The sequence below is a fragment of the Protopterus annectens genome, chromosome 5.part0, assembly GCF_019279795.1.
Source record: "Protopterus annectens isolate FY-2018-M chromosome 5.part0, PAN1.0, whole genome shotgun sequence".
Taxonomy (NCBI): Eukaryota; Metazoa; Chordata; order Ceratodontiformes; family Protopteridae; genus Protopterus; species Protopterus annectens.
Window position 1 is genome coordinate 454,932,676 of NC_056735.1, and position 23,014 is coordinate 454,955,689.

At 36.8% G+C, this 23,014-nt stretch overlaps 2 protein-coding genes across 3 annotated transcripts in view; both read left to right on the forward strand.

Moving 5' to 3' along the window:
* The window catches only part of LOC122802675 (cytidine and dCMP deaminase domain-containing protein 1-like), a 1,973,793-nt gene that overhangs the window by 1,154,143 nt on the left and 796,636 nt on the right, over positions 1-23,014 (forward strand). The window lies entirely within an intron of this gene.
* Positions 1-23,014, forward strand: part of CDADC1 (cytidine and dCMP deaminase domain containing 1) — a 371,753-nt gene that overhangs the window by 72,259 nt on the left and 276,480 nt on the right. For both annotated transcript variants that reach the window (XM_044072391.1, XM_044072392.1), the window contains exon 3: positions 12,600-13,172. In XM_044072391.1, coding sequence (XP_043928326.1) covers positions 12,600-13,172 — 573 coding nt within the window. The remainder of the gene's footprint in view (positions 1-12,599; positions 13,173-23,014) is intronic.

Here is a 23,014-nt window from a genome sequence, read left to right on the forward strand (position 1 = left end):
ACAGTGTATGCCTTAGTATGTCCATATATACACATGCACCACAATAAAACATTCACCCAATTGACCCCTTCAAGTAAAACATTGAGGTACCCCAGTTGAGATTAAATATATGATAATAGAACAAAGATGGAAAAAAAAACTAAATTACACCCAATGTTTTATCCATCTACTACTCTTTAATTACAACATAAACTTATCTGGAAATATAGCATACAGGATTAAAGGTTAGAGCTGCTAACAATCAAATGGGCCTAATGGATTTATCTACCTAACACCTAAAATAAAAACACAGTTCTGCCTACTCTAACAACAAATACATGGGACCTTGTCAGGTTATGTGATAAGCTGCTCCACAGTCTAGCAATATGTCCAGTTTCTCATTTAAATTATATGCAAACAAAAACATTCCATCAGCAAGTAAGCTGCACATCTATAATAACCTATTTATTGCACCTAATCTACATAAACATATTAAAATATTCTTGTTACCTGTTCTGCTTATTGATGTATGCATGTTAATGCTACATCAATGTTGGGCTATGCAGCTGTAGTTGGTGTAACGTTTGTTACTGCAATAACCTGTTGAGCTTGTCTCCTGTGTGCTCTGCTGAAAAGTGGCACTTAGCACAACCACATTATCTCGGTCAACAAAATGAATAAAATAAATAGAAATATCAGTATAAGTATACATTTCTTCCTTTCCATCAAACTCTATGGTAAAAAAAAATAAAATTCTAATAATTGTACAGATATGCATTGGAATTTCTACAAGAACAAAGCAGTTTGGTTTCAACACAAGGTAACAACCCCTACTAGTGTGACACAACTTCTGAACGAAGCACCACAGTACAATTAAATTAAATCAAACACGTACGCAGCAGTACAGAATATACAATTCAGGTCACGATACTTTGCCTTTTATTACTATACAGCATATGAAAACGGACAAAAGCTCCAACGTGAACTCATTGCTGCAAGCATATTTATGGGCAACTAAACGTTTGTCATGTTAGCCCCAGCAAGTGGTGTTTGCACTTTGTATTACAGATTATTGTGATCTGGTTTTCATACATTCCATGCATTTCTTTATTCCAGATATTTTATGTATTTTTGTCTACTGTTTGTTGCTATGAGGGTTCATGGCACACCATACACCCACTTAAAACATAATCAAAACGGGCAGCAATTTTTCCTTTAGTACGTACTACTACATATAACAACAATAATTGTATTGGACCATTACATACCTCTCAACTGTTATATTTTAGCAGAATGTCCAAATTTTTGCCTCATGTTTTTGGTCTGTTGCTCATAAAATATGTGGTTTTGTAGCAAATCACTGGGATGTTGTCAAGATTTAAGCCAATAAATAAATGCCATGCATTTGTGTTTCAGACTTCACATCCCTCAGGAAATGTCTGCTAACACAAACCCTGTTACTCCAGTAACTTTCTAAGTTTATAAGAGCAATATTTAAAATATATCCTTATTTTTGGGCCTTCTTCCCCCCATTTTGTTGGGCTTTGTCCAGATTTCTTGCACTAAGAGGTTAAGAGGTAGACATTCTAATTGCATGAGCGACTCAATATAACACTAATAAAAAGCCTTGGTGCAGACATGAAAACAGAGGCCATGGTAAAGTTACTGCAGTATTCAATGTCAAACATGGTTTAAATGCTGCAAATTGCTCTTGCAGTGGGGTTGCTACTTGTTCATGTGTTCAAAGTAAGGTATTTTACCAATATGTGAGACTTTGCAGAACAAACCAAACTCTGCATCAGTCCCAACTTGGTCTCATGAAAACGAAGGAAAAAATAGCAAAGACTCCAAGAGTTATTCTATTGGTTTGTATCATATTTATTTATATACTTATAATTTTGCATTGACTTTATTTTTGTCTGCTTTGTTTACTGGCTAATGCACTAATTACAAGTGACCATATTCAGGCACAGCCCAGGTGTTGTAAATCACAGTAAGTTCTTTGATTACATTGCCACCTTCAGTAAAACAATTATTATGACTTCATTCACTGATTCTGGTAATATCCCAATATTTTGTAATACTTGGTGTGGTCACGTTCTGTTTCCCCAGCATAGATGATCAGCTGTATAGTCTGAGATCCTGCAGGTATGTTTAGAGATAATACACATTTATGTATTTACAGAGACCGGCTGAATCTCGGGAATTAATCTAGGTTAATACCATGATTGTCAGATTATAAATATGCTTTAGTATTCACTCAACAGTACAGACACAAATGAAGGTGATGACATAGTCTCTGTCTCTTGTATGTTTTATTATTAGGTCAGTTACATATACTTCCCAGAACATATCATGGAAAGTGAATATTATAGCATCAGCCAGACCATGAGAAAAATAAACAATGCAAGGTGGAAATGCAGTTAGGTAATATGAACACATGTATGCACAGTTTTCAGACAGAACTTGGTGAACTTTTAACAGTCTGAACTGTCATCAGGCTAAGCAGACACAATGATCCTTTTGTAGAAAGATGCCAGGTTAGACGTGTATCATGCTGCCAAGTTATGCAATGATTGCCCTGCAGTGGATTACACCAAAGACTCCCAGAGTGGAAATGCCACCTTAAGTCATTTGATCGTCTGGTCTCTGAAGTGAGTAACTTGCTGAGCTACTGACAATAATGCATATGCACATTTACTTCCTTAGCAGTCTGAACCTGCAGACTGCTTTGAATTTAATAATCTCCTAACACTGGCATGGTCTGGGATATGCATGGAAGCGGCTAATTCAGACTGATTTGGCTCCTATCTTAAAATAAAATACAAAAAAGAAATCATAATTTAGATACCAGAGATGACTTCCATACTGTGCGTGTAGGTGTACGAGAAGAGAAGCAGTTCATTAGCTCTAGACTACAGAACAGTTTCCAGAGTTTCCATTGTCATCTAATTGACAGTGGATAACAAGTGAGAAGCTATTCTTTTGATTCCTGAAGATTTGACTGTTTACTTTGGAGGCGGAGATGTCATACAGGTGGCCATCGCTCATGAATATGATTGTCTGTGACTGCGGGCTAAAGTCTTTCATTATTTTCTGAAACATGTAATTAATTTTATAGATTTAGAGCATTTAGCCTTGTTTTTTTTATTTACTGCAGATGAAGGAAGGAAGAAAGAAGGGGAGTGAGCATTTGCCACTGGGACAACTCTGTACAATAAAATGCAATGCTGACAAAATTGGCTAGCTGTGAGAGATTACAACCACTAAAAGCTGATTTTCTCTAAAAAAAAAAAAAAAAAAAAAAACTCCTATGTAAACAATCATCAACTCCACTTTATAAATAAAGTTGAGAAGGTACTTAACACAGTTTAGGTACCTTTTCAACTTAGTTTTTGGCAGCGGAGTTAAACTGTGCTTATAAGCATACTCTCACTACGAGATGACACTCTGGTGTAATGTACAAGAATAGCTCTCATCACGGGGAGCGCTCGGATGTAACCTTAGATGTGCCCTGTGACGGTACTTAGGGTTATGAGTTAAATCAATATGCTGAATATCTTGTGTGAAATGCTGGATTAAAATAATCAAATGCTGGAATCAAAATTGCTGGAGAAATATTAAACGCAGGTATACCGATGATACTATGCTGATGGCTGACATTGAGAAGACTGCTCAATGGAAGGTGTAATAGTAAAACCAAAACTCAAATACTTTCGGCCACATAATGTGAGGACAAGATTCATTGGAGATGACACTGACACTGAGAAAGATCAAAGATAAAAGAAGAAGGGGGTGCAGATTAGGTGGATAGATGGCATTACTGAAGTAATAAATATAAATTTGCAAGAACGTAACAAAGCAGTTCTTGAAAGACAGACATATCATGCTAAAATCCTTAATGTCATGAAGAGTCAGCTTTGACTTAAAAAAAAAAAAAAAAAAAAAATAGCAATCCTGGACTCAACGGGATATCTTTAAAGAAAGCTGATTATGTGGAGTGTACTCTGTAAAGCTGTAAATCATGTAGCCAGATAAGTATTACAACACACTGTTGTGAAATCTGAGAGAGGCATCATCTTTGTGTACAGCCAGGTGAGAAGATGGCAGTAGAGAATGTACATGTTGTGACTGTGATTAAAGATGGATATGAAATTCTTTATCTGTCAGGTATGCACTTGCGACATTATGTGGGAGTCTTGCTTTTAAAAATGTAAGTTGGAATTCTTCCCTGTAACCTGGATGCCAGACACAGCTTTTACCTTTGGGATTGGCAATCCAGATGGTCTCTAAGTATCTGAATGAGGAGATTATCTGCTCAATTGAAAACTCAGAAGTGGGACTGGGAAGCCTTATCCATAATGTGGACCAGAAGTACAGACACAGAAGCAGCATTAACTGCACAGACTCACTCAGCTGTAGTTTTCAGCTATAGCTGTCGAGCTGCAGGACATATTAGGCCTTTTTAGAGGCCAGTGTTCAGTTTTCCATCCCCCACCGTGACAGCCCAGTACTGTGGTAATATAGTGCCTATCAAACATGAGATTTGCAGGTGATTCAAGAGAGTGGGAAGCTGGGCTACCTGAAGCAACCACAGCTTGGAAGAACAACCAACTTTTTATTTAACAGCTGTTTAATCCATGTTGAGCACTTTCTTCCCACAATACAAGGGACTTCATCAGAACAGTATCAAATAATCCAACCCAGCCTTAAATAGTTGCACAATTAAAACCCCTTATTAGTCACTAATTATTTAATTGATTATTATGCTAAATTAATTTAATTGCACTAAAATGAATCCAGCCATTAAAATTCATGCACAGAGAAATACATAAATGCAAATTCAATAATAAATAAACTTCTGAATATATGTAAAAATCATACAATTTCTTCAAAAAATATTTCTAAATAGTATAGTACCTGTTTACAAATTATCCTAAAATGTTTTTTAATGTTAAAATACTGGAAATACTGATGGCTTCATTAATCCCTGGATATACCGTTGCATTTCATCGCAACTGCCATCTCAGTTCACTAATATCCAAGTGTATGTCCAAACTACTGCCATCTCAATTCACTAATATACAAGTGTATGTCCAAACATTTCCCTTGTGGGTCTTTTTCTAAATGTTGAACCACCAAAAATTTAAAGGTATGGTCTTTACACTTATTAAGATGCCTGGCAAGTGCATTGGTCATCCTGCCATGCTTAATATGTAGTAGATGCTCTCCTATCCTCCTCTTAAAGTGTCTACTAGTTTTCCCTGTATAGAATATGGGGCAGTTTTGGCATTTTGCTATATAGACTACATTTTGGGTATTAAAATTGTAATGTCCTTTAATCACAATAGGTTTGCCAATCAGAAAAAAAAATTCACCCGTCTCTAAAATGTATGAACAAAATATGCATCTCTTGCACTTAAAATTCCCTTTCTTCCTATTAGTGCCACATTCACTAATGTGTTTACTCATTTCCAGTATATTTTTAAAAGGCCTGTCTTTTTTATAAATTATTTTCGGTAACTTTCCTACCTTTTGTCCCACATTATAGTCAAAATGTAATATGTCCCAATTATTTCAGATTATTTCAGTAACTTCACATGCATCCTGGTTAAAGGTGGTTATAAAATCTGCAGTGAAATTTTCTCTCCTTGTATGATGTCCTAAATTATGTAAAATACCATTATCACTATTAATATTCCTTAAAATGGGCTTGTATATCCCTTCCTTACGCTTATGTATGACCTCTTTACTAATTCCTTCTAAAAATTTCTGTGGATAACCTCTAGTTTTAAACATATGTAAAATAAATTGGATTTCCTCCATAAATTTGGCATCTGAGCTCACCATTCTGGTGGCCTGTACCAACTGTCCCTTTACAATTGACATTTTTTGAAAGTATGGATGTCCACTGGAAAATTCTAAATATGAATTAGAAAATGTTGGTTTTCTATAAATTTCTGAATCTAATGTATTATTATTAAATTAACATCTAAATATGAGATGTTTATTGTACTATGTGCATGAGTGAATTGCAGAAAATTGACTGTATGGTTAATATACTCATAAAACTGATGCAACTCATGTTCATTACCTTTCCAAATTATAAATAAATTTAATGATTTTACTTATATTCAGAAGTTTATTTATTATTTCACAATATATTTTATTATTAAAGTTGTATTTATTATGTATTTCTCTGTGCATGAATGTTAATGGCTGGATTCATTTTAGGACAATTAAATTAATTTAGCATAATCAATGAAATGATTAGTGACTAGCAAGCGGTTTTAATTGTGTAACTATTTAAGGCTGGGTTGAATTATTTGATACTGTTCTGATGAAGTCCCTTGTACTGTGGGAAGAAAGCACTCAACGTGGATTAAACAGTTGTTAAATAAAAAAGTTGGTTGTTCTTCCAAGTTGTGGTTGCTTCTGGTTATACGTTTTGTGGACTTTTGTCAGCTGGGCTACCTGGGCTATTGTGATCCAACTCATTAGAGCTTTAAGCTAAGTACTTGGAAACGAGCAATAACAGAGGATCCTGAAAACAAACCAGTGCATTATTTGGTGCTTATTGTAAAGGAGACAAGAGTTGCAAATAGCTACAGAGGTATAATCTAAATTCTAACCGTAGAGAGGTTGTGAAACTTGTAAATGTTTTTTTTTTTTTTTTTATTATTTCTTACCTCAGCCCCAAAATTAATCATGACCCAGCGTGACCTCCCTTGCTGGAGCTGTCATACCAGGTCCACATACAAAAAAGTGCTCCAAAAGTTAGAAATCATACAAGATAGTTTATACCCCAGAAATCCTCAAAGAGCTTGAATGCTTCTTTGAAATACGTAAACATCATAGTTAAACTCTCGTTGCAACATCATACTTAAACTGTCGTTGCAGTTCAGGAAGGTTTTGAATGACTGGAAAGAGGTAATACATATCTTTCACTATAGTTGTGGTAAAAAATCACCCTTACAGATGTTAATTCCTTTAGTTTTGACTTTCTGATAGTCGGGATGATAAAATCATTCTCAGACAGAGAAACTGTACTTAAACCTTGTAGGTGATTCAGTAGGAAGCCTTGTCTCACTAACATGTTTGAAATTAATTTAGTGTTTGAGAAAATTTGGGTGCTGGATGAATGCTGGATGAATGGTTAGTCTTTCTTACTAAAGTTCCAGGAATGCCTTTAATGCTTTTCCATACTGCAGACTACCTAACAAATGAAAGGTTTCATAGGTGGGTCAAAGACAAATTCAGAAGAACCAACATTGACTATCTGGTCTAGGGAGTTTATGTTTTCAAAATTCTGGAATTTCTGTGCCTATCAAATAAGATTCCCAGTTAATAATTGGGTAATTAAAATCACCCATGAATATGATATTGGGTTGGATGGTTAGTGTTTTAATGCGTTTAAATGGTATGGGTTTCATGGGTCATAGAAGGGGGACCTATAGCTTGCAAGGAAGTGCTATTGGATTTTGCCCTTTGTTGATTTGAACATGGAGAAACTCAAGTGCATTGTCCTATTTGACCAGCCTTTGAAGTATATTTAGTTGTGATGTAGATAGAGACATCTCCACCTTTAGTCCCTGCCTGCAAAATAGCCGGTCTAAATGTGTGGAAGGCATTATAACCTTGCACTGATGGTGCACTCTCCATGGCTTTAAACCATGTCTCAGTGACTGCACAGACATCAGCATTCTCTAGGGTAAAGAGAGCTTCTAGGGAGTGGAGTTTTTTTTGTTTAGACTCCTAGCATTGAGCAGTAATACCTTTAGTTTTTCTTGTTTTTGATTTGCTATGTCAGAAGTACTTTCAGTTTGGCATTGCCTAAAAAGGCAGTATGGGAGAAGAGAATGTTTTAGCTAATATTCAAAAGCCTAGAGGGGAGAAGTGCAGGCCATACCTGGCAAAGCAACGTGATCTGCTGACTATCTCCTTTTATGATGACAAATATTGCACCCCCTTAGAATGACACCAGAAACTAACCCAGTTGCTAAAGTCAATCATTTTTTGTTCATTTTGTGGCTTCCTCCTTGGAGAGGGTAAAATGCTGCTCAATGCTAGGCTGATACCAGCCCAAGATGCCTGTTCTGAGAGCTCAATGATGTCTCTCCTCATATAGTCTTGGTAAGTACGTCTCCGGTCATTTACTCCCACATGAACTATGAGTCATATTGGTACTTGTGGTCCAGTGACTTGAGTGTATGTGTGATATGGCGGATCCTCTGATAAACAACTGACCGTGACTTTCTCCTTACTCAGTCTGGTGAGGGGGACATCAGTGTGTCTCTCAGTGGAGTCTCCAATGACTAGAATGTTGTATTGTGTGGTGGCTTGCCCTATGTACTTACAGGTAGAAGCTCCATGAGATGTAGCTTTATTTGTTGGTGTGGGTGTTGTTTTGAAAGAGTGCAGAGAGTATTTGTTATGTGTACTTCATCTGGGAGGTCTTTGTGGTTTAAGAAGGTTACATTTATGTGCCTCAGCATATGTGGGTAAATATGTCTGATTTGAATTGTGTGCGATGGGTGCAGCATGTGTACTACTGACAACCTTATTGATATTAGGAGTACTTTTATGTGAGAGCTTTGCCTCCAGTGACATCGTGTAAATACATTTCTCACATATCATATCAGTTTGTTTGAGAATGAACTGGTTGGCAGTAAAGATGAAGCAATTTCTACATTGCCTCAGGGTGCCCATATCCACCAAAGCTGTTAATGGAGACAATGGGAAAGTTCCTGTCCATGGCAACAGACCATTTTTTATTGATTAGACAGTTGGAGTGAGAATATCAATCAATATCAGGAATATCCAGTTTGCACCTATAGGGACAGTGCAGTCCACAATCTGAACAATATCATGAGTCCTTTGGCTTACCACTGATACTGCAGCTGCTGTCGGGAAGTCAACAAAATGTGAGCCTCTGTGAAAGCTAGGCATCTACATTGTAGATTCACTTGCATTTTCTCCTTTGGAAATGGAAAGTTTATTCACTTGAAACATCGAACACTGCTAGGGAAGCTGAAATGTACAATAGGTTCATAGGTGTGTACTAGATTAATGGCCCTGGAGCCTTTACAAACCTAGCCCATAGGATTACCCTGGCATCATGCCACCAGACCTTAGTTCCCAGTACCTCTGTTGAGTAGAGCCACTGGAGTGATCCCCGGGGTAAATTTTCTATTTCCCATCCACTCATCAAGATTTCTCTTGAAGAGGGCCAGTGAGGTGCTCTGTTTGACATGTATAGAAAGTCTATTCCATAGCATGGGCAGTCTCTGGGTTATAAACCTGTCCCTCCAGCTTGTTTTGCTGATTGTGGGAATGAGGTTGAGGTCTCTGTAGTCTGTGGTGCAGAGGGATTGGGATTTCTTTAGATGTAGCATTTCTCACAAAACTGGGTCAGACATGGCTTTGCAAGTCAAGCAGAGATCGCCTCTAAGTAGGTGATATAAGGCAGAGAATAGTTGGAGTTTTTTGAGCCTCTCCATATAGGACAAGTATTGGCCCAAGATCCTCTTTGTGAGGTACTTTTGCAGCCTCTCCAGTTGTTGCAGGTGTCTAGTGAGGTACATGACAAATGGGGCATTGTACTCGATGATTAGCCTAATGAGGGAAGAGTGGAGAGGGAGACAATGACCTCTCTTTTTACTGGATGCAAAACCCTTAGTAGTGCGATGTACCACATGGAAGGACTTTCTGACCACAGTAGCAATGGGGTGATCAAAAGAGAGGTTGCTGTCAACCTGTGTTCCCAGATATCTTATAATGCCTTCTGCGTTCAGTGGACTACCATTGATGTGGTAATTCATGGGAACCGGGTTTTTCCCAAAGGGGATGATGACACATTTTTTGGCATTGAGCTTAAGGCCATGGTTCTGACACCAGTCATTGGTCTCAGTGAGGCCTTTTCTGTAGGATGTCAACATCACTTTGGGCTTTAGTAATAGCTCCCAACTTGCAATGATCTGTGAACTTTGTCAGCCAGAGTTCTTTCATGTTGGCCTGGACTTTGGAGAAGTTGATACCAAACAGGAGAGGTCCCAGGACCGAACCCTGTGGGACTCCCATCGTGACTGGTCGGCAGTCTGACTTGGAGTCAGCTACTTTCACACTGTGGGTTCTATCTGTGAGCCAATTTGCAACCCATCTAGTAATATAGGGGTTGATGCCTAGCTTAGTTAGTTTTTCTATGATTCCTGAGTGGGGAATGGTATCAAAGGCCTTGGCCAGATAAGGTAGGCTACGTGAACCACCTTGCCTTCATCCACAGCTCTGGTGACTGACTCAAAGAAGATGACCAAGTTGCGCTTGCATGATCTCCCTTCACAAAACTAAACTGATTGGGATCCAGAGTTTGGAGATTCCCTATATCCTTGTTTATTAGGTCCATGATGGTGCATTCCATAGCTTTGCATGTCAGATTCGTCAGGCTAATGGGGCGATAGTTCCCAGGGTCTGTAGTCGCACCTCCTTTGTGGAGAGGGATGGACTAGTAGTGCGCCATTCGGTAGGGACAAAGCCTGAGATGAGGCTGTGATTGAACAGGGCACACAGGTGAGGTGCCAGTTCACTCTGTAGTTCATGTAGAACACATCCAGGAATATTGTCAGGTCCCATAGAAGCTGTATTCTTGGCCATGGATATTGCTGTTTTAAGCTGTGCAGCAGTAATGCTGGGTGCCTGGCAATCTACTGGTATTGTGACTGGTCCCTTAGGAGGGGAGAGAGGGGTAAAGTTGGCACTGAATCTGTCGGCCAGTATATTGGCAATATCTGTTGGCACGGTATAGAAGGTACCTTTGTGCAGTAGCTCAGGGCAAAATCTGGGTATTGCCATGGAGATTCTTTACATAACTATAGAAGTTATATAGGCCTTGTGGTTGCCTTTACTAGCTGTTGCAATTCTGTTTTCATAGGTAGCTTTAGAGGATTTGATAAGGGATCTCAACTTTTTGTTGAGGCTGATAAGGGAGTTTATCCAGTCTTGGGACTTCACCTTATTCTGCATCAGTTTCCTCCTTCTGTTGTAGAATTTGTTTATGGAAGGGGATTACAAGATTGGCTTCCTTTTTTTGGAAGAGAATGTCTTTGTTCTATTGAGTATGGCAAGATCCATGGATTTGTGTACGTGTTTGTACAGTGCATTGGTGTATGATTCGGCAGTCGTGCAGCTATTCTCCATTTGTATGGGTGCCGTGAAGTTAGCCACCTCTGTTTTTAGGAACCCATAGTTAGCTTTGGAGAAGTTTTTCATGGTGGTTACCTTTGCGAGGTGGGTGGGAGGGATGTGGATTTCCAAGGTGATTAGTTTGTGGTCGAATCTAACCAGGGAGGAGTTGACTACTGGTGTAGAGCAACGGTCGCCCATGTTAGTAATGACCAAGTCAAGGATGTTGCTACCTTTATTGGGGGTAAGAACAAGCTGGTCCAGGGCATTGGAATTAATGAATTCCAGGAAACATTGGGCAAGTATATTGGTACACAAGTAATTTTCCCAGTTAATGGAGGGGTAGTTGAAGTCACCCAGTATGAGAGTGTTAGGTTGGACCTTAATATTCTCCAGGGTGCTTAGGAACATGGGAGTGTGAGTCTTGGGACATGGTTGGGGAACTATCGAATAATTCCTAGTTGTCATTATCTGTTGTGCTAATAAAGGTAGCTGTTCATGAAGGTGAAACAGAGAGGTCACTAAGACTGAGATGAATGTTTGCCGTGACCAGAAATATTGGCCCACACATCTCTGTAAATGTTTATTCTGTTGGGCTGCTCTGACTGCCTCTATAATCTTGCTTTTTGTCATCATTACCCACTAAGATCAAGCAACAAGTCTGTTTCACCATTTAATCCCCATGTTCATTCCCATCACGAAAATGCAAGTGACAACACTGCATTAGCAGCTGTAATTCCTCTCCATCTGCTTTAATGTGTTGAAGGCTTGACTTATGACCTCACTAAGTTATTCTGTGTAGGTATATTATCAGCAGTTGTAAGAGTTAGAATCTGTGTTTGTGACTAATTATACTTGTGTTCCAGAGAAATGTATTCAAAAGTGTTTTTTATGTGTGGTATTAAAATTGCTGGTGCACTAATTAGCTTGCAGTATTTTGGGTCCAGAGTTATTATCTGGTACATTTTGTTTTCTATAAATTCTCTATTTCTGAATTGCAAGATATATACGTTTAAGGTGTATGGAATTGTGTGGCTTTGTTAAACAATGATGCATGAATATTTCTTAAATTCTGCACACACACACACACACACACACACACACACACACACACACACACACACACACACACACACACACACACACACACACACACACACGCATACAGTTATACCTTTGAAATCATTGCTGCTGTTACAGTAATATTGGCTGCATTATAAAATAGCGGTCATATGAAGATGTAAAGAAGAGAGAAGTCTTAAGGAAAATTTTCCACTTCGCAGTTTGATGCATGTCATTATATTATGAACTGCGGAAGAAAAGTTATTCTGTTGATCTTATCCAATAAAACAAATATGCAACAAATCATTGATCATGTTTTTGCCAAGACAACAACGTAAACTCAGCAGCGTGTCCTGTATAACTCTTCTTTTCTGTTTCAGCTGGTGTCAATAGAATTTCTTACTGGCCTGCTGATCCCGAGATAAGCCTCCTGAATGAAATCGGCAACAGTACAGATGCCACACTTGATGCCAAAGCTGTGGAGAGGCTGAAGTCAAACAGTCGTGCTCATGTTTGTGTATTACTTCAACCTGTGCCCTGTTACATGCAACAGTTTGTAGAGGAAACTTCAAAGAAGAGTGACTTCCTTCAGAAAATTTGTAAAACTGATCCTTCTTTTAAACTGGATGAATATTTTGTGAAGTATAGGAAAAACAAATTCAGAGAGTTTGAGCAGTTATTTCTAATTTTAGAACCTGAGGTGCACAAAGATATCTTAAAGAAAATTGGTTTGGAAAACCTCTGTGAAGATCCCTTCTTTAGTAATTTGAGGCAACACATGAATGACCTAATTTTCCTGCTGGCATCAGTGAATGCTAGTGTTCCAGACATTTCAGATTTTGGATTTTATTGCAGGGATTTGCAGGGAACTGAAAATGTGCATGAACAAAGCATATCACAAGAAACTGCAAGGCATTGCATGATACAAGCCAGATTACTATCATACAGAACAGGTATGCATTTACTTTTTTGTTAATATACACTCTGTTTTATTAATTATTGCACATTATATACACTGGTCTTTCCTTTTAATTTAGTTACAGGTCAGTGACCCATCCATTTTAAGCACCTTTATTGAATTAACACTTGAGACATAGGCAAATGGTCTGTATGGCTTCATTGAAGTTTTATTTCCGCAAATACCTAATCATAGACCCCTTTACATTGAACATCCTTTATTTGAATACTCATATCAGTGAACAGTTTTCATAAGGAAGGGAGTTAGTTGGCCATCATTAGAAATTTGCCCTTTCCCCCTGTAGTGCAATCTCAGAATTGGTATATATAAGTATGGGGAGTGCAGTGTGTGTGATGATCGCTGCGGCGGACAAGTAATTACCTTCCCTATGAAAACCATTTGCTGATGTGTACATTTGATGAATGGATGTTCGATGTAAAAGGGTCGATGATTAGGTATTCATGGAAATAAAACATCAATGAAGTAATATAGACCAAGGCAAACTTACATTTATATAGTAGAAAATAAACCACATTAACATGTTCACAGCTACAAACACTGTATATCACGTATATTCTTTTATACAAGTATCTTCAATGCAGTATTACATAAATTGCTCAGTTCCTGCTGCCCCTTAAACCTTATGCCTCCTCCAAAACATTATTCTGCATTTGTTGTTCCCACAATGTTTTTTTCTACGTAATTTGCACCTAATCTTTTATAAGGATCCCACTTCCACTTATTTTATCTGTGTTATAGTATTCACTACATAAAATATAGTTGCTTTATACTTTCCATTTTTTAGTAATTGCTTTTTTATCAGCCACCAGAATTAAACCTAACAAGGTCTTACCATGTCTATGCAATTCAAATCATGTATCCCAGCTCAAAAAATGATTTCCTTAGTTACACTCATTTGCTTACCCAATATTTCTGACAGAGTACTCTGTAGGGAATTTTTAAAGTCAGCCAACTCATTGTAGTCCCAAAACATATGTTCCCAGTTACCTATTTTTCCCCATCACACCTCTCATCCAGTTTTTGTTGTACTTCTCACTCTTTTAACTTGATTGCATGTAATATCTGTCATTATTAGATGTGGCTATTGCAACATTTTTAAGCTTTTGGTTAATTTTTTTTCATAATGAACATTTGCTTTTCAATGCAGTGATGGAGAAAACATAGCGTGAATATTTCCACATCAGCACCCACTGCAGAAATATACTGAGCCTGTGTCTTAATTATGATGGAGTTAGAATTTAGTTTGTTGTATATTTTCTCTTACATATTATTTGGTGTAGATGAGTGCTCCTGACTACATGACTGATGTTTATATCCAAATGCAATGCACAGAATCCTCTTAAGCTTATGTTAATACCAATCATTTGGCATTGCTTGCAGTTGAAAAAGGATTAATTTGATCAGGTTTTCTTTCCAAATGCAAATAACAAGTACAGCTGCAGCACTCTTGGGAACTTTTTCCAAACATTGAATCAGGAAGAGTGGATGGCTGGGCCACATGGGCTGCCATCGTCCAAGCCATCAGAGTCTTTAGCCAGTAATTCAGCTTGTTACTCAGAAAAAAGCAGTAACAGAGGATCCTGAAAACAAAGCAGTACATTATGTAGTGCTTATTGTAAAAAGAGAAGAAAGTTACAACTAGCTACAGAGGTATGGTCTAAATATGAGCATAAAGAAGTTGTGAATCCTGTAAATGCTTTTCTTTTTTTAAATCTTCTTACCTCAACCCCAAAATAAATCATGACCCAGCCTGAACACCATGTAGTGAAGTCCTTGCTGGAGTCTTACTGTCTTTAGCAAGAAATTCAGTGCTTACAATTAACATATGCTAACTTTGCCTCCATTCTCTTATTAATGGGTCTATAGCAGAATGTCAGCCAAATAAAAGTGCCAGACATAAAATGCCAAAAACAAACAAAAGCCTAATGCCACAGAAATGTGAAGACCAGAATATCACATTATGTCTGAGCATGCTAATGATGTAATACTAAAATAAATGTGGAACTGTACCTGTATTTTTAGTAGTATACATGTTATTCTTACTCTGCTGATCAGTATATCAGTACTGATTATTGTTCTTCCTTTTGGACTACATGAAAGTCAAAAAAGTTGGGTAGAAAAAAAATGACAATACAGCACTGAAAGAGCTCTGACATTATAACTGTATTTCTCTTACTATACATTTTTGTTGCTATGCTGATGAATGTAACAGTAGAGCTTATTCGTGTGCCTTTCAGAGTGCCTGAAAATCTATTTATCTTCCTGTGGACAAGAGATTAAATCAAGGTCCCATCTGGCTGAGTTGGTTGTAGCTCAGGTGGATGTAAAACATCCCATGGTACCAATCAAGAGTAGGTGTCCTTTATTACATACATCTGCAATATTTACATATACATCATTTACATCCCCTTACACTTATTTTCCATCATTTGAATAACTTTATACATACACTCCACTCTCTTTATTTCTATTCATTGTCTGTCCCCAGCCTTATTTTCCACAACCAAAATCTTATTTTTTCAATATCTCTGCCATTATCCATTCTCATTAAATTATCTAATTCAGTCTTTTGTTCCATATAATCCATATTATATAAAATATCTTTCTGTTTTCATAACAGATTCCCCTCTTTTATTACTATAATAACCACATTCCAACATATCCATACCTAACCTGTGTTTTTCTTTAACATATTACACACTTCTTTCACTGGATTTATTCTGGATCCCCGTATAAATGAAAACACTATAGACATTAATTCCTTTTCATATATTATAGGAATCATAAACATGTTTGCTAAATATCAGTTATTTTCCAATAATACAGAATTTATTAAATACGCTTTCTTTGTTTTTTAATTTCTCCAAGTCTTTTGGGTTTCTAATACCATGATGGGAATGGACCCCATTCCCTAAATCAAAGTATGATTAAAATTCATGAAATTAGTATTGTTTCAGTCTTGGATGTTAGCCAGACGTACTCTTTGCAGTACCTGCATTGTGGCCAGTAGTGACTCCTCCTGCAATTCATACGGAGTTCCATGTATCGGTAACATATCTAAATATGACTGTAAATTCTTTTTTATAAGACCCGTTGCTCCTGTTACTATTGGAACTGTATGAGTATCCTTTTACATTGTCCTCATTTCTGTCTGCGAATCCTGGTATTTTAAGACTTTGTGTGTGTGTGTATCTCTCTCTCTCTGTATTTAAGACACTGTATTCACTGAGTGTAGCAATTTCAGTGACCAATGCTACTTTTATCTTCTTTTTAGGGACTACTATATCTGGTTTTCTCGCATCTATTTTTTGAACTTTTGGTAATGGGTGATCTCACTTGATATAAACTTCATAATTTTCTATAATACTTTGTGGCTCATGTTTCCAGTGTTTTTTCAGCTACTTCAGTATTATAATGTGTGTACAATCCCGAATGCAACAGTTTTGCCACATTATTATGCCTTTCAGTATACAGTCCTTCTGCTACTAGTATATCACAACTCAGCAGCAAGATGTAAGACTGTTTTCAATTCTATTTTAGAAAACCTGCATTTGTTTGTTTCTCCCACATGTTCAATGGACTTTGTAAACAATTGTGTACGTAGTCTACTGTCTTGGGCTACCAATGTTAGCCATTCATCTTTTGGTTTAAATTAATCTCTCCTTAACCATTCCTGAATTTGATCCTGATCAACATGAGGTTCTTCCAAGAGTTTTCTTTACTTGCAACTGTATTTATGCATTTTCCACATTTTTTGTCTTCTTATCTGATCCTTCACCTTATATTCTTTCTTTTGTTTTTTGGCACATTCAGTTGCTGTCTGATTTTTATCTACTTCTGGTTTGATTTCCATTCCCGCTTGACACCGATATGCTTCTGCTAAACTAAGCAGGGAAGCCATCTTAGACTGATCCTCCTCATGTTTCAAAAATTACACTATGTTTGGGTCTTGTTTGGTAAGCAGATGTGTATGCAGTCCCACGATTGCAGATCTATACATGTAATCAATTTTGAGGAGGCCCATGCCTCCTTCAGAATGGGAAATATATAGACTTATATGCACTGATTTTTATAAATCGTTAGATGAGCATGAAGTATCCTTCATGCTTTCCTGTCCGACCAGTCCAGCATCTTTTGGGGCCAGTCAATCACTCCTAAACTGTAAGTTATGACAGGAAGAGAAAATTGGTTTACAGCTTGGACTTTGTTCCTAGATGTCAATGCTATTTTCAGTATATAAATTTAAGTTTTCTAAAATATTTCTTACTAAGTTGTATTCACAATTGTTCATGTTTTATTGTTGATCATTAATCAGTTCCCAAATATTTATATACTCCCTCTTGCTCAAGTTCTTTTATATCATATTCCTGTCCCAAACTGAGTTTTTCTTGGTGCTGCAGCTTTCCTGCTTTTCCACATTTATCAAGACCAAGTGACATTCTTATATCATCTGAAAAGGTTTTGACTACTTGCAGTTGTGCTTTTAGTTCCTCATCTGATGAACTATGCAGTTTTAGATTATATGCAAAAAGAAGATGAGAAGTCGTTATATTTTGTTGTTTTCTGACAGCCAAATTGTAGCCATGACCTAATCTGTTAAGCAGACAGCTTATTGGGTTAATGGCAAGACAAAAGAGCAGTGGTGACAAGAGAGTCACCCTGAAATATCCACTCTTGAATTTTTATCCCTGCAATAATAGATTGTCATTTATCATGGCTTAACTGCAAAGTGGTTTGCTACTCTTTCATGGTCGCTGTAATGTAATTAATCAGTATAGGATATATCTTGTACATTTTTAAGCACTCTTTTATTGGTCTTCAATTTTTTTATGTCCTCTTTCTCCCACTTTTCCATATAAATTTTATAGCTCCAGCACATATTGCTTCTTGTCCAAAACCTTCCTCTAGCCATTCATTTATTACTTCCGCAAAGAATTTTTTCTGCCAGTCTAACATGTCTTTAGACATATAATAGTCTAGCCCATCCAGTCATGTTGCTGATTCTACATTTTCTATTTTTAACACATTATTTACTACTTCCAGTGTTATTTCTTTTCCCAGATCTTCATTATCCTGTTTTGTTAATTTTTAACTTTCCTCTTTTGTTTTCTTTCTTATTTTCTTTATTAGTATCCATTATTTAATTTTGACTTGTAACACTTTCTCCTCTCTCATTCCTTATTTCTGTTATTTTTTTGTTTTCTTTTACTATTGTATTCAAATAAGGTGCCACATCTTCCTTTTTCCCCTTGTAAAAAGTACCTTTGTTTAAACATCATTTTAATCTTCTCTTGATTCATCTCCTATATTTCCTTCTCTCTAGAAGAATTCTTTCTTATTTCTTACTAAATCTCAAAAAGCATCATTGCTTACTTTATAATTTTCTTCTCTTTTCTTTTATACATTTTGCCCTTCCAAGAAACATTATATATATTTTTATGTCTTGAATCTATATCCAAATTGCCAGAGCTTAAAATCATGTAACTCTATACATACTTGTATAATTTTCAAACTTTCCAAAAGAATAAAAAAAAGCTATGTTCTTAAATTATTTCTTTTGTAAGTCTACTGTTTATTGTCTCATGCAGTATATGTAACTTTCCACTTTTAATTATGTCTGACATTATTTTAATATCAGCACCCTCTTTTTTTCTTTTTTCCCCTCAGGTCACAATTAAAATCCTCGTCTAATACTAGATCCAGATTCACACTTGCATATTCTAGGATTTTTTTTACACATTTACTCGCTTTCTTTCGTCACAAATGCATAAACTGCTATAATTCTGTAAACCTGCTTTTTCATCTCACATTTATGACCCTACCCAGTATTACTAAGAAAAATCCAAGATTCCTGTTGAACCTTTACATATTTCTATACCTGAGCATGTTTCTTTCCCTATATTACAAATAATCTCATCTCCCTCTAACTTTTCTACTTGTAACCTCTCCTTTTCTGTTAAATTCTTGTTTCTTCAAGTATAAGAATACCTGCATAAAGTGTCACTCACTATTTCAATGCACCTAATTTTCCTTTATATTCTTTATACTGTTCACATTTATCATTAAGATTCTCAGCTCCTTTGTATTGATTTTTTACTTATTTTGCCTTTTTTACCCTTTACTTTTTATTCTTTTATAACCAAACCCTCAGATTTCCACTTCCTGTCTTGTACTCTTTTCCTAATACAATTTTCCTTCTCTTAACCAATCTCCAACTATCTTTTTCTTCATCACTTGTTGCTACCATTATCTCATGCCCTTCTTTTACTGTTTTATCTTTCTCCACCCTCTCCTAACTCATTATTATCTATCATTGTCTGCTCTTCTTGTTCTTTTCATTGATCTTTTTCTGTTTCTTCCTCTTGCTTTATCTTTTGTTCATTCTCATGCTTTTTACCCATTTTCTTCTTATATTCTTCTTTATTTTCCCTACAATCCATTTGTAAATTACCTGTTTTCTTCACATTTAAAACATTTCAGTTCACATATTTTTGCATCATGTCCTACTTTTCCACAAATATAACATTTAAAAAAAAATTTTTGTTGCCCCCAATATTTTACAGTGCCATTGTTTCCATCTACATTCATCATACTTGGAATATGTACTATTGTTTTTTTCATTTTTCCATTTTTGATGCACTACATTCCCAACTCCCAGACTATAAATCTCTATTATCATAACTTTTTGTAAAGTCATCATGTCTTTTTCTACTTGCATTCGACACGGAATAAAGATTTTCTTGTTTTGTCTCTCTATTTAAATGCTTACACAGTGTACAAGTTCCATGGATTAGAGTTTTTTTTAACTTTTAATATCGCAAAAAGTATCTTTATTAATTATGAATAAATATTTTTACTTCTTTGGGTGAAATACTCAACGGTGCTGTTATGTTATTCCAAATGTCATACCTGTTGAATTCTTTTTCTTCTTTGCAACTTATTCTTACTAAATGTTTCTTTCTCTTTGATTCTGTCACCTTTTCTTTTGTATTTCTCTGTTTCACCATCTCCTCGTATGAATTCTTATTCGGTCTTATCACTTCCTCCACTTCTTCTTGAATTCTCTCCATAATATCTCATGACGAATTCACCTACTCACTTTCTGGCTGACTTTGGTTGATTAAATCCTGTAAATAAACATCCAACAACCTTCCCAATTGCTCCTGGAAAAGAAATTCTGAATCTTGTGAAGGTACAACCACCTTTACATTACTCTGCACATACACCTCTCTCCTCACTTAATACAGGCATCTTCGTTATAGGCTTACATGCCCCTTCATCACCCAGTTTGTCTTTTTGTGAAGGCTCGACTGCTTTCACATTAAACATGTACTCTGGTTGCTCTTCCACTGTGAAACAACGGCAGTTTTCTGTAGAATGTCACCAAGCACAATAGATTCCACCACAGTTAAAAATGGAGTGCAAAAACACAATTTATAATTAATTTTAAAATATCTAAGCCACTATTATTAAAAACTTCTAACAATCCCTTGTGAAAAGTTGAACCTATTTGTACATTGTTAGGATATTTATACATTCTAAGACCTTTTGGAACAACATTTCTCTTGATACATTCAGTAAGATATGCATTTTCAATATGTAAACTTTTATATTTAAACATATTCTTTGACAGGTTGTCAATCATTTTACTATATGAATCACCATTCCTTTCTCCTTTTGGGCAATTCATATCAAGTTTAAAACAAATATTTTTGTTTAACCAGTCTTTTGTTAAAACGGGTCTACCAGGAGAAATAGTACCTGAAATGGCATCACCCGTATGCTGCGAGTCAGCGCCAACACTTTCCTCTCGATTAATTCTGTTTTCACAGTGAGCCCGAGAGGGCAGAAAAGAGGTGTCACAGGACTGTGAAAACAGAATTAATCGAGTGGAAAGTGTTGGTGCTAACTCGCAACATACGGGTGATGCCATTTCAGGTACTGTTTCTCCTGGTAGACCCGTTTTAACAAAAGACTGGTTAAACAAAAGTATTTGTTTTAAACTTGATATGAATTGCCCAAAAGGAAAAAGGAATGGTGATTCATATAGTAAAATGATTGACAACCTGTCAAAGAATATGTTTAAATATAAAAGTTTACATATTGAAAATGCATATCTTACTGAATGTATCAAGAGAAATGTTGTTCCAAAAGGTCTTAGAATGTATAAATATCCTAACAATGTACAAATAGGTTCAACTTTTCACAAGGAATTGTTAGAAATTTTTAATAATAGTGGCTTAGATATTTTAAAATTAATTATAAATTGTGTTTTTGCACTTTGTTTTTAACTGTGGTGGAATCTGTTGTGCTTGGTGATATTCTACAGAAAACTGCCGGTTTTTCTTGGTTGCTGTTTGACTTGGTTTTTGGTTTGCTCTTCCACTGTGCTTTTCTCACCAAATTCCTCACTCCTGCAGGATAACTCCTCTATATCGATTGCACCCACCATACTCTTTCCTGCTTCTTTGTGCTGCCACTGTGCCCTGACTAGAAGCAGGAAGTGCCGCAACAAACAGCATCCCCACTCAAAGAGAGTAGGGGACATTCCCTGATGTCTTGGCCAAATTAGAAATACCACCTTGGGTCTCCCCTGAAGAATGGCCACTAGCCTAGTGAGACTCAACCAATCAACAAAGGATAAATAAATAAAATAAAAATAAAATAAGCAAATAGGGAATATAAAAATGTACTAATAAAGTAACCCTGAAAAAGTGGCCTCATAACTGCATTTCTGATATTATGCTGTGGGCGGCAGTAGAGCTTATTTGTCTTTCTTTTAGAGTAACAACACAAAAAGAAAAATGTAGCAAAGCTAGACCTTTCACTGTGTGTGATATCTTAAACCTATTTTATCAGACGCAACATGGGATAATATGCATGTAGCCTGTGGAGAGGCTGAGTTTGAACAATGTGTTTAGGTGAGGGGTTAGTTTGTCTTTGAACTGATGTAGGACGCAGCCTGGGACACTGTCCGGTCCCATTAATGCTGTGTTTTTGGCTTTGGAGAGGGCTATTTTAACCGGAGTGTCTGTGATTTCAGGGGCTCTGCATTCTTCTGGTATGGTTATGGGCCCTTTTGGGGGTGAGAGGGGGGTGAAGTTTGCACTGAACCTGTCTGCCAGGATGTTGGCAATATCAGTTGGTTGTGTATTTTCTGCCATTCTGCACTAACTCCGAGCAGATCTGAGCAGTGCAACAGAATGCCATGTGGTTATCTTTGGGGTCCTTGGCAAGTTTTCTTTCAAAGATTACCTTGGATGATTTTATGAGGGATCGTAGTTTCTTGCTGATACTGATCAGTGATGTCTTCCCTTCTTGGGATTTTACTCTTTTCTGTACTAGTTTCCTCCTTCTATTGTATAGCTTGTTTATGGCAGGGGTCCACCAGACTGGTTTCCTTTTCTTAGAGGAGTGAGTCTTGGTTTTGCTTGGGATAGCATGATCCATGCATTCTTGTAGGTGCCTGTAGAATGCATTAGTAAAGGATTTTGCAGCTTGGACAGCATTATCCTTTTACATGAGGGCTTTGAAACTTTCCACCTCTGTCTTAAGTAACGTTAAGTTTGCTTTTGAAACGTTTTTCATGGTGGTTTCCTTGTCTGGGGGTGGGGGCAGAATGTGGATATCCAAAGTGGTTTTTTATGGTCAGATCTAACCAGCGAGGGGTTGACCTCCGGTGTGGAACACCAGTCGTCCATGTTGGTGATGACCAGGTCCAATATGTTGTCACCTCTGGTGATAGTGTTGACCAGTTGTTCCAGGGCTTTTGAGTTTATAAATTCTAGGAAATGTTGGGCAAGGGAGTTAGTACTT